This window comes from Canis lupus, chromosome 33 (assembly GCF_003254725.2).
Source record: "Canis lupus dingo isolate Sandy chromosome 33, ASM325472v2, whole genome shotgun sequence".
Lineage (NCBI taxonomy): Eukaryota > Metazoa > Chordata > Mammalia > Carnivora > Canidae > Canis > Canis lupus.
The window spans coordinates 28,050,037-28,062,711 of record NC_064275.1 but is presented as its reverse complement, the minus strand read 5'-3'; the positions used below and the strand labels follow the sequence as shown (position 1 = coordinate 28,062,711).

Here is a 12,675-nt window from a genome sequence, read left to right as displayed (position 1 = left end):
GACCTAATGGGAGCCCAGTGTCAGCCCTGTCTTCCTCTGTGAGGTCAGATCACATCTGGGGAACTGCCTGTGCCCAGGGGGCTGTGTTTAAGACACATGTTGACGGTGAAAGAACAGAGGACGGTGAGTAAGTGGCTGCTGCTGGGCTTGGAAACCAAATCTTAGGAGCAGTGGTTAAAGGTCAAGCAGGAGGAGAGATACCAGGGAAGAAGCATCATTGACCTCAGACATCATTGCAGAAGAGGGAGTAGACTCCCGCGGCTGTTCTTAAGGGTGGGAGGTGTGCTGGGGCAGCTGCCAGGAAGTAGGGTCAAGTTCAAGGTAAGGAGGAGTTCTCTAACCAAGATCTCTGCTCAGCAGCGGAGTAGGTTGCCAGATGGGGCAGTGAATGTGTGCAGGGTCCCCCCTGCCCTTGGGGTGGGGACACCAGAGGATGGCTCCTCGCATGGGGCAGGAGCGAGGACAAGACCACCTCTGGGATTCCTCCCAAACTTCAGGTGCCGTGTATTTCCTGTGAGTCAGTTTTGTGCCCCGTCACCGCTAGTGTGTGTGGTCTTGGAGTAGTCCGTTCCGGCCGGTCTTCTGTGGCTCCTAGCAGTGCACCCCCTAAGCGGCATTTGTGTTTGGCCGCCATCACCGTGAACTCCACCATGCATGCTCAATTGTGTGCCAAGCACAGCTTCCTTTGACCCGGTGCCTAGAAAAGCTTTCCCTGCCCCCAGTGGCCTTTCCGTGGAGCCACCTTGCCATGGGGTAAAAGCCTGGGTACAGTGGGGAGCTGTTCAGGGAGACCCAGGGACAGATTGGAGGTTAGCAGGGGAGATGGAGCCTTTTTTTTTTTTTTTAACGTTTAATTATTTATTCAAGAGAGGGAGGTAGGAGGGGCAGGGGAGAGGAAAAGAATCTGGAGCAGACTCAGAGCAGACCTCAACACGGGGCTCCGACTCATGACCCTGGGATCATGACCTGAGCTGACACCAGAGTTGGAGGCCTCACCGACTGAGCCACCCAGGTGCCCCTGGAAGCTTATTCGTGATCTCTTGAGTGACCTTCCTCGTTTGTCCGACTTTGCAGTCCCTGATGATGACAGAGAAGCCACATCCTCTGCTGCCCAGTCCCCATGCTGTCCTGGGCCAGAAGTCAGAAGTAAACAAGCCAGCAAATTTGTCTTCATTCTTGGGAGGAGCCAGTTTTATTTTTTTCTCCAGGCCAGGAAGGCCTGGTCTGCCCTCTCCGTTCCCGCTTCCCCATCTTGCAGGGACTCCTGTCACAGAGCCCCAGGTCCCCCTGACTGACTCTCAGGCCTGGCTGCCCGGTTTCCCCGTGACCATCCCCGCTGTCTGCCCGCCTCTCCCAGCTCCTGCTTCTGCAGCTCGTAGCAGACAGCAAGCGATGCCGTAGCCATCGGTGCTTCCCATATTTAGGCATTTGAACGAAGATGTTTGTTAGATTGGGAAGCATACGAGATAGCTGGTGGAATTGTGAGGGATGTGGTCAAAGCTTCTGGCCTTGCCAGGGAGGGTTTCGGTGCCCGGCTCCGACTTTGTATGCTCATTTGCTCGCTCTTCACTGAGTGCCGAGCGCGGGGCGGCTGCAGTGCTCTTGTGATTCCAGGGCTGGGGCTCTGAACCCCTCTCTCTCTTCCCTCAGCTCCAGATCTCTGCTGCCGAGGACAAATTCCCTACTGAATTTTCCACCCTGGGAAAGTCCTCTCTGGCCCCAGGCCCAGTGAGACGGGTCCCTACAGAATTGGAGGGTTGGCCTCCAGGGACATTGGGTCAGCGATTTGGGGCTTGGTGACAGCTCCCTCAGCCACTCCTTACCCCTGACACACACCCACAGTCCCTGGGTGGCTGCTTTCCACCTAATCAGTCACCTACCCGTGTAGACTGCCTTCCGGAGCAGCCGGGCCACACTGCGTCACCGTCACACGTCCCTGCATGGTGGAGGGAAGAGGCCAGGAGGAAGGTGGGCCTCCGGCTGTGCCCACTCGTCTACAGCATTTAGGAGGTGAAGGGAAAATTTTGGAAATCGTGGGTAGCCTTGCCCGAGGGCTGTGGCTCGGCGTAGGAATGGACAGCGTGGGACTGGCCAGTGCTGGTGGCGGACTAGAGATGACAAAGATAATAACGAGGTTTCTAGAGAAGGTGTTGTCAGAAACGGGGAAGCCTGGAGGGGCGGTTGAAGGGGGTAAGGATGGTGCTGCATCTTCAGATGAGCTGAATTCCGGGTGACGGCAGACCTAGGAACAAAGCTCAGGAGAGAGGTCAGGTGCAGGGTGTGATGGCCAGTCATCCAAGCAGATCTCTACAAATGGGAGGAGGGGCGGGGCGTGTTAACCATTGACCTCAGCCACCTGCTGGGAGAGCAACCGGAGGGGCAGGGGTAGGACAGTGTAGGGGGCCCCAAAGGAGCTCCGAGTGGGCACAGAAGCCCCAGGAGCGAGGCCTGCAGTGGCCATGGGATTGGTTCTTTTCCTTGGCTGCACATGGGGCTCCTCCGGGGAGCTTTAAAAACCCTGAGGGCCGGGTAGCAGGTCAAGCCCAGGGAGAGGAGGACCCCTGCGCATTAGTACTGGGGAAGCTCCCCTACAGGACCCGAAAGTGCAACCACAGCAGAGGACCGTGGGTGCACGCGGGAAGGACACAGGATCCGGGAACTGCTGTCTGGGGGTCACATGGAGAGATCTGATGAGAAGAAATCATGGAGAGGGCAGCCCCGGTGGCTCAGCGGTTTAGCGCCGCCTTGAGCCCAGGGCCTGATCCTGGAGACCCAGGATCGAGTCCCACTCGGGCTCCCCGCAGGGATCCCGCTTCTCCCTCTGCCTGGGTCTCTGCCTCTCTCTCTGTGTCATCAATCAATCAATCAATCATAAAAAAAAATATCGTGGAGAGCAAATAGAAGCCCTGAATCTGCCAGTCTTAGAAAAGAGAGAGAAACAAGTGAGATGGGCAGCGTAGCTGGGTCACAGGAAGAGTTATTCTCAGCTGGTCATGAGCTGGTCATTTTAGGCACATGGAAAAGGAACGGAAGAGGGAATGACAGATGGAACAAACTCGGGGTGGGAGGAGCCCTCCTTTGGGGACAGAGAGCTCAGAGAGGCCAGGAGGATGCCCCTCTGACTGAAAGGCGTCCTCGGGCTGCGGGACCAGACCCTGCGAGCCGCTGGGAGGACACGAGGCCGCAAGCCCTGTTACCTGTCTCTCTTGGTGATGAAAAAGGTGGGGTCCCCCCCCGAGTGGGTGCAGGGATGGGGCTTGGAAGGCCGAAAGAGACATTGTGGCGAATTTGATGTGGATCTGAGCCCCAACCAGAGGGAGTTAAATGAATCGTGGCCTTGGCCAGGTGCCAGAGGTCTTGCTTCCGAATCTGGTCTATTTCCACCCGCCCAGCCCCTGCCATTTTCCTCCAGGGCTGACCTCTGTGGCATCTGATGAAACCGACTTTGAAATATTTTGTTTTTAGTCTGAGACATGGAGGAAAAAACATTTTTTAAAGGATTTTATTTATTTATTAGAGAGAGAGCACGAGCAGGGGGCGATGGGAAAGGAGAGGGAGAAGAGACTCCGCACGGAGCAGGGAGGCCGACTCGGGGCTCTATCCCAGGACCTTGGGATCGTGACCTGAGCCGAGGGCAGTTGCTTAACCAGCTGAGCCACCCACGCACACCAAGACATGGAGAAAATTTAGCTAAATACATAGGTCTGGGGTTTGTTTTTTTTTTTCCCTCTTAAAATGATTTTTTTTTTCCTAAAAAGAAAATATATTCAATCTAAAAGTATAGAAAATGCAGATGAGGGATGCCTGGGTGGCTCAGCGGTTCAGCATCTGCCTTTGGCTCAGGTCATGATCCTGGGGTCTGGGGTCGAGTCCCACATCGGGCTCCCTGCATGGAGCCTGCTTCTCCCTCTGCCTGTGTCTCTGCCTTTCTCTGTGTGTCTCTCATAAATAAATAAATAAAATCTCTTTAAAAAAAAAAAAAGAAAATGCAGATGAGCAGAAAGGGGAATAAACATTACCCATGACCCTGCAGTGCAAAAGCAAGATTGTGTGCTTCTGAATTACAGACTTAAGGCACAGCTTCGTAACTCCACGGAAATAACGAGGACAGTCGTGGTCTGTGCCCCTCCTCTGTCACCCTCCCAAGGGCCCCCCGTTCAGTCGGTTTTATAGGATTTGCATTTTAGAGAAGAAAAGTGGTCCTGGGCAAGATTGAGTAATTTGCCCCAGGCCAGAGAGACAAGCTGAGGCAGGTGTGGGGCCCACGGGAGGCTGGCCGGGGACAGCCCCCTACGCCTGCCCTGCTGCCACCAAACGCAGGAACGTGTCCAGGCCGCGCTCCCCGGCACATTCCTGACATTTGTTCTGTTCATGTCATTTCTTGTATTTTAGAGTCTTTATGAACAAACCAAGTCTTCTTTACACAAAACAGCTTTATTGAGATCTAACTGATGTACAATAAACTACACATATGGAAAACGTACAGCTTGAGCGATGTTGACGCGTTCACACCCCACCTGTGAGAGAGACGCACATGTCTCTATACACTGCGGTTGAGATAATGAGCGTATCTTTCTCTCCCTGGTGAGTGTTTGTGCTCCTTCATCATTTCTCCCTCCTGTGTGTCCTGCTCCACACCCCAGGCAGCCACTATACATTAGTTTGCATTTGGCTAAACTTGTATCGGTTGAGTATATATATATATATATGTATGTATACTTGTTTGGCCTGGTCTATTTCACTGAGCACAGTTATTTTGAGATTTTTCTATGCTGTCAAGTGTCTCCATCCTTTCCTTTTGTCACTGAGTAGAACTCTATTGAATGGATGGACCATAGCTTGTTTATCCGTCTACCTGTTGGCAGATACTTGGGTTGTTTTCGAGATCTGGTCGTTTTTGCCTGTTAACATTGAGCCCCTTTAAATGTCCGTGTTCCAGTGTTTGTGTGGATGTTTGCCTTTATTTCTTTCATTTTTCTAGCTGGGAGTGGATTTACTGGGTCATCTGGTGGGTGGTTAACTTTTTTAAGAAACTACCGACTGTTTTCCAAAGTACACTTACCCTTTCCCATTCCTAGCGGCAGTGTGTACTCCACATCTCCATCGACATTCGACGTGGTCGATCTTTTTCATTTCAGCTGTTCTGTTAGGTGTGCAGGAGACTCTCACTATGGTTTGAATTCAAGTCTTTTTTAAACTTTCCAGTATGCAGTACTTCATCGTCGCTGTGATGGTTGTGGAGCCTCCCCAATCAAGCAGTGAAAGGTGAAGAGAAGAAATGTAGAGATTACTAGTGGTCTGAGAGTAATAACTATAGACTTTTCTTTTGTAGCCCCCTCTTTTATGTGCTAAGGGCTTTTTAATATGTTATGTCTACATCTAACATCAACCCTGCAGAATAGGATTTCCTCCATTTTACAGATGAAGAAGCCAAGGCTGAGAGAGGTGTCTCAGTTCGAGCAGAGCAGGTTTGGCCTCAGCCTCATCTGTTCAGAAGCTCACGTCCTCTGGCTCCCACACCGCATCCATTTTGTAGCTATTCTTTCTTTGTTTTTGTTTTTCGTTTTTTTTTTAATATTTTTTAAAGATTTTATTTATTTATTCATTAGAGACACAGAGACAGAGGCAGAGACACAGACAGAGAGAGAAGCAGGCTCCCTGCAGGGAGCCTAATGTGGGACTTGATCCCAGGACCCTGGGATCACGACCTGAGCCCAAGGCAGATGCTCAACCGCTGAGCCACCCAGGTGCCCCGCTATTCTTTCTTTGAAAAGAACCTCCCACTTTCCCACTATTGCCGTCTGCCCCAAACATGGAAAACAGAACGTAAGCCTTCAAAATAGTCCAAGCCTTCAAAATAGTCCAGGCAGACGGTAGGGAAATTATTTCTAATGTAAATTCACTGTGGAGTCACTGCTTATATAATCTGAGCCCAAAAGCCTGGGTGAATGAATAAGCATGTCCTGACTCATTCCCTGCAGCCCGACCTCTGGGCCAAGTTTGTTAACGTCACTTACATAACAAGAGTCCACTTCAGAGAAAACAGAATTATTATTATTATGCTGTGCCGTTCTTTGTTTGTAGAGCTATTTCTGTTTCAGATGCAACCTTTCAATTTAACTAACATTTATCTTGGACCCAGCGGTCATTAGCTGAGAGCCTGCTAAGTATTTTAATGAATTCTTAAATTTATCCCCCACCCCCCCCACACACATACACCCCTATTACTAACAAGAAGAATATTTTTGAGGTGTTAAATGAATTGGTCAAAGCTGCACAGGTGATTCAGGGATGGCAATGAAGGGAAATGGCTCTCTTGGGGCACCCAGGTTCTCTGTTGCCCTGTGTCCTGGTGGCCAGCCTCCTTGAGGTTCCTACAAGCTTCCTCCGGGAAGCTGGCGTGGAAGAAAAGAAGATGGAAACAGTTGAACAACAGATCAGCATTTGAAACCCGATCTTGTGAAAGTTGTACTTGCTTGTGAAAGACAGCTGGGGGGACAGTGGTTAAAAGAGAATGATCCTGCCTGTCTTCTCACCCCTAACCCCAATCTGGTGCATGTTGTTTCAGTTGCTCTTACTCTCTCTTTCATAGAAAGTAATGCTCATTTCTCACATGGTTTGCAATCCCACCCGCCATCATCACATTGGATGCTTTGTTTTCCACTTAATGTTACACAATGTTTATACATAATTTCATACTTTTTTATCATTTCTAATGGCCAGAGAGGAGGTATCTCTGTTTACTTAACCATTCCTGAATGGGAGGGCATTCACATCTTTCCCTGCGTGTCACTACTGCTGAAAATACTGCTGTGTGTATTTCAGAAAGCTTCTTGCAGATGGAGTCCCTTGAAGTCGAATCCCTGAGTCTAAAGATTTTTTTTTTTTTTGAGAGAGAGAGTGAGAGAGAGCATGAACAGGGGGAGGGAGAGGGAGAAGCAGACTCCCCACTGAGCAGGGATCCCGATGTGGGGCTCAGTCCCAGGACCCCAGGACCATGATCTGAGCTGAAGGCCGACGCTTCACCGACTGAGCCACCCAGGGGCCCCTAGATGTATCCTTCTTGAAGGGTTTTTTTGTTTGTTTGTTTGTTTGTTTGTTTGTTTGAGGTCCAGTTATTGAGGGATGATTTACCCAGAGTAAAATTCACCCTTTTAGGTGAAAGTCTTCCAGCCAGGGGATCCCTGGGTGGCTCAGCGGTTTAGCCCCTGCCTTCAGCCCAGGACGAGATGCTAGAATCCCGGGATCGAGTCCCATGTCGGGCTCCCTGCATGGAGCCTGCTTCTCCCTCTGCCTGTGTCTCTGTCTCTCTCTCTCACTCTGTGTCTCTCATGAATAAATAAATAAAATCTTTTTTTTAAAAAAAAAAAAAAGAAAGAAAGTCTTCTAGCCAAGTCTATAGTGAAGAGAGAGATTATTTCCCTCACCCCAGAAAGTTTCCAAGCATCCCTTTGTTGCTGAGCTCTCCCTTTACCCTCTGCCTTTGGCAACTACCAATTTGTGTCTGTCTCTATATTTTTGTCCTTTCCCAAGTATCATATGAATGGAGTTAGACAGTAGGTTGCATTTGGAGTCAGGCTTTTCTCATTTATCATCATCACGCTTTGGCGATTCCTCCAAGTTGTGTGTATCAGTAGCCTTGTTCCTTTTTGCTCAGAATAGTACTCCCTTGTATAGATGTACTGCATTGTATCCCTCTGTTCACCACTTGATGTACATTTGTTTCTAGTTTTGAATGATTATGAATAGCTGCTATAAATATTAGCATAGGGGGGCACCTGGCTGGCTGTCAGTAGAGCATCCGATTTTGGGGTTGTGAATTCAAGCCCCGTGTTGGACGTAGAGATTTCTTAAAAATAAAATCTTAAAAAAATATATATTTACATAGAAATTTTCATGTGAGCATAGGGTTTCGTTTCTCTTGGGTAAATACCAAAGAAGGGGATTGCTAGGTGGATGGAAAGTATATGTGCAACTTTATAAGAATCTGCCAAGCTGTTTCCGAATTTGCTGGAACATTTGTGTTCTCACCAGCAATTATGAGAGCTCTAGTCATACCACAGCCTTACCAGCACTTGGTATTGCCAGAGTTGGTGTTTCTGCCATTAAAATGACTATCTAGCGGCTATCTTATTGTGGTTTTAAGTGCATTTCCTTAATGACTAACGATGTTGAGGCGCCTTCCATGCACTTATTTTCATCCCTGTCTCTTCTTTGGTGAAATGTCTGTTCAAGTCGCTATCTTTTTATTTTTATTTTTTAAATATATTTTATTTATTTATTCATGAGAGACACAGAGAGAGGCAGAAACACAGGCAGAGGGAGAAGCAGGCTCCATGCAGGGAGCCCGACGTGGGACTCGATCCCCAAACTGGGATCCTGCCCTGAGCCAAAGGCAGACGCTCAACCACTGAGCCACCCAGGCGTCCCAGTCGCTATCTTTTTAAATTCAGTTGTTTTCTTTCTTTTTTTTTTTTTTTAATTCAGTTGTTTTCTTACTGATCTTGGAGTTCTTTACATATTCTGGATACAAGTTCTTTATCAGATTTTTTATTTCTTTGCAAATGTTTTCTCCCAGTCCGTGCCTTGCCATTTCATTTTCTTAATGGTATCTTTCAAAGAGCAGATGTTTTTAATTTTGATGAAGTCCAATTTACCAAATTTTATCCTGCGAATCATCTGATCTAAAAAACCTTTAGACTCTTCAAAGGTCACAAAGGTTTTCTCCTATCCCTTCAGAAGCTTTAAAGTCTTAGGTCTAGTTAATTTTTGTATACAGTAATAGGTATGGGTTGAGCTTCATTTTGTTTCCCACATGGATGTCTAACTGTTTCAGTACCTTCTATTGAATTGATATGTATGTGGGTCTATTTATCTCTGTCTTGCTCAACTGTCTATATGTTTACTGGGTATCTTGATTACTGTGACTTGATAATAAGCCTTGACCTTAGATAATGAGTCCCTCAACTTTGTTGTTTTTAGATTATTTGGCTAGTCTCCATTGTTTGCCTTTCCATATGAATTTTATTTATTTTTTTATTTTTTTATTATTTATATTTTTTATTTTATTAAAAAATTTTTAAAAAAAGATTTTATTTATTTAATCATGAAAGACACCCAGAGAGAGAGAGAGAGAGAGAGAGAGAGAGAGAGAGAGAGAGGCACAGGCACAGGCAGAGGAAGAAGCAGGCTCCATGCAGGGAGCCCGACATGGGACTCAATCCCGGGTCTCCCGGATCAGGCCCTGGGCCGAAGGCGGCGCTAAACTGCCGAGCCACCTGGGCTGCCCTATTTTTTTTATTATTTTTAAAATATTTTATTTACTTATTCATGAGAGATACACAGAGAGAGAGAGAGAGAGGCAGAGACACAGGCAGAGGGAGAAGCAGGCTCCACGCAGGGAACCCGATGCAAAACTCGATCCCAGGTCTCCAGGATCACATCCTGGGCCAAAGGCAGCACTAAACCGTTGAGCCACCTGGGTGCCCTCCATATGAATTTTAGATTCAACTTACCATTTTCTCAAAAAGCCCTTCTGGGCTTTTGATTGGGATTGTGTCAAGTTTATCAATCAATCTAGGGAGAAATGACATCTCAGCAACATTGATAGTTCTGATCCATGGAAACTATTTCTGTCCATTTTTTTAGGTCTCTGATTTTTTTTTTTCTAAAGATTTTATTTATTTACTCATGAGAAACACAGAGAGAGAGGCAGAGACACAGGCAGAGGGAGAAGCAGGCTCCCTGTGGGGAGCCTGATGCAGGACTGTACCCCAGGACCCTGGGATCACAACCTGAGCCAAAGGCAGATGCTCAACCACTGAGCCACCCAGGCATCCCTCTAATTTTCTTTAAGGTTCTTAATACACATTGTCAAATTAAAGATTGTTCTACTTTCTTGTCAGGGTGTTTAGCACATTGTTGTGTCCTCATGGATAACAGATTCACATTTTTCCTGCAAAAAGCACTGTTGATTTTTATTCTCTCTCTCTCTTTTTTTTTTTAAGAGATGGGGGAGCAGAGGGAGAGAGAGAATCTCAAGCAGGCTCCATGCCCAGCACAGAGCCTGAGGTGGGGCTCCATCTCACGACCTTGAGGTCATGATCTAAGCCAAAATCAAGAGACATCTAACTGACCGAGCCACCCAGGCGACCCTACACTCTCTTGATTATGCTTTATCTCTAAGCATCCTGCCCTCCATTCCACACTCCATGGCTTACAATGTACTGCTTTATTTATCTCACCGTTTTAAACTCTATCAAAATCTAACGATATGTGCAGAAAACTATGTAAGAGTTCATCTTGGCAAATTTTCACAAGGTGGAAATACCAGATCAATGAGCAGAACGTCAGCAGCCACCCAGAAGCCTCCTTGCGACCCTCTTCAGTTATTAAATCCCCTTCCAGTCCTGCCGCCAAAGGGAACCACTGTCTCGACTTCTAACACCACACGTTAGTTTTGTCATGGCTTAGATTTCATTGCTGTCAGAGACCTTCTAGGTTGATTGTTCTAGGTCCCCAAATTGTGCTTGGCCTCCTCTTTGTGCCTTTGCTTGTACCTACAACACCCACCCACCCCCTTCTGCTTTCTCTTTCATTTCTTCTTCCAGCTTTCCTCCCTGCTCAGCTTGTTTCCTGTGCCCTGGGAAGACTTTCCCTCCTCCTCCTCCTCTCCCGTTTCCATTGATGTTGTATGTATCTTCCGTAGCGCCCTCATGATGTGTTGGAATTGTGTTTCCATTTGCCCATAAGCTCTTTGGGATTTGGAACAAGTTCTTCTGTGGACCCTGTGCTTTCCATAGGCCCTGGCACACAGCCAGAGGTCAGCAGTTATATGTTGGATGAATGTTGAGAGTCAAGGAGACTCATCCTCCAAAGGTTAGGTTCCTCCTCACAGGAGGCATCCTGCCCTCAGCCCTCATCGGCTTAGCTTCAAACCCATTTTTTTCTTCCTCTCGTTAGTCTGACTTTTTTGTGATTTATTATTATTATTTTTTATTTCTATGCTGCTTTTGGAGCAAGGGAAAAAATAGTGTAGTTCTTTAAGGCTATTACACTCATCAGTATGGTGAGAGAAAACAGGGTGATGCCCTCCACCCCTCATCTGCCAGAAGAACAACAGCTCTTCACTTGTAAAGTCTGTGAATCCAGCCCTCGGCTTTCATGTCAGGTGCTCATGTGTAGATAACTCGCAGTATGTTTAATACTTCATGTGTTCACTCTGCTACCAAAATATTCAGGGATGTCCTTACACTTTTGGTAAGAAAGTGGCCACCAGGTGTGGAGGTTGGTCTCTGTGCACGTGGGCTTCTCCAGGGCAGGCTGTGTCTCTTCTGAGCTCTGTGGTATCCTCCCTGAGTGGTTTCTAGAGTGCTCCCCCTCTATGCATGTAGGGGAATGCCTCTGAATCAGACCATGACCCCGGGAGATGGGCCAGTGCCCTGTCCAATGTCCTGGGGCAGGCTTGGGCAGCCATCAGAAATGCTTGACACTCATCAAACTTCTCTCTCTCTCAGGAGAAGATCGGCTGGCGAAAGGATGCGCTGCACTTGCTGGTGTTCACTACGGATGATGTGCCCCACATTGCACTAGATGGAAAACTGGGGGGCCTGGTGCAGCCACATGATGGCCAGTGTCACCTGAACGAGGCCAACGAGTACACTGTGTCCAATCAGATGGTGAGGGCTGGGGACCTTTACCCTGCTCCCGTGATCCCACCCGTGGTCCAGGTGCTCACCTGGCCCTCTACTCATGGACTTTCCATTCTGTTCTGGGAATTTGATTTTTATTCCATCTTCTCCAGCCGGGCTTCTAAAACTCCTTATTAACTCAGAACATTTCTCACAGATTTTTGTAGCTGATTCATCTTTCTGCCATTGTTCACTTAAACGCAAGCGTTTAGTTAAGGAAGAGGTGACCTGGGCAGACAGGATAGATCTCAGAGGGTGGAAGAGATCTTACAGGAGGGCAGGGACTATGCACCTGCAGAGATCAAAACTGGGATAGAAGTTATATGGCAAAACAAGTGAAGACAAAGCCTTGTGTCTTCTAGAAATGGGCTCCCTGAGGCACTGAGCTCCATCAGTGTGAGGAGTGTGGCTGCAGGTGTCCTGTACAGAATGGGAGGCCCCAAGGACCTTCCACTGTCAATAGTCTAGGACCATGATCATGTCATTTAAAACAATCCGTGCAAAACTTCAAACAGGTATACTAGTAGGCCAGTGAAATGAATTGTGTACCTACCATCCAGATGCAACAGTGATCAAGATCTTATCACACTTTCTATGCAATTAAAAAAAAAATCTATACTCCCTTTCCAAATCCACTCTGGTGTCTCACTAGAGAGAAATATTTTATCATTTTCTTTTTTAGGCAAGCCTATTTTCTCCAGTTCCTTCCTTCCTTCCTTCCTTCCTTCCTTCCTTCCTTCCTTCCTTCCTTCCTTCCTTCCTTCCATCATTCTTCCTTTCTTTTTTGATTAAGGAAAAAATTATTGTTTTAAGAGAGGGAACGAGAGAGAGCATGAGCAATGGGGAAGGGGAGTTGGAGCAGCAGATCCCCACTGTTAGGGGGCCTGACATGGGGCTCAATCCCAGGACCCCGAGATCACGACCTGAGCCAAAGGCAGATGCTTAGCCACCTGAGCCACCCAGATGCCCCTGTCTCCAGTTTCAG

General features: G+C 47.7%; 1 protein-coding gene across 1 annotated transcript in view; it reads left to right on the top strand.

Annotated features, from left to right (window-relative positions):
* ITGB5 (integrin subunit beta 5) overlaps positions 1 to 12,675 on the top strand; it is a 115,890-nt gene that overhangs the window by 50,244 nt on the left and 52,971 nt on the right. The window contains exon 6 of the mRNA XM_025474752.3: positions 11,517 to 11,678. Within this exon, the coding sequence (XP_025330537.1) occupies positions 11,517 to 11,678 (162 nt within the window). The remainder of the gene's footprint in view (positions 1 to 11,516; positions 11,679 to 12,675) is intronic.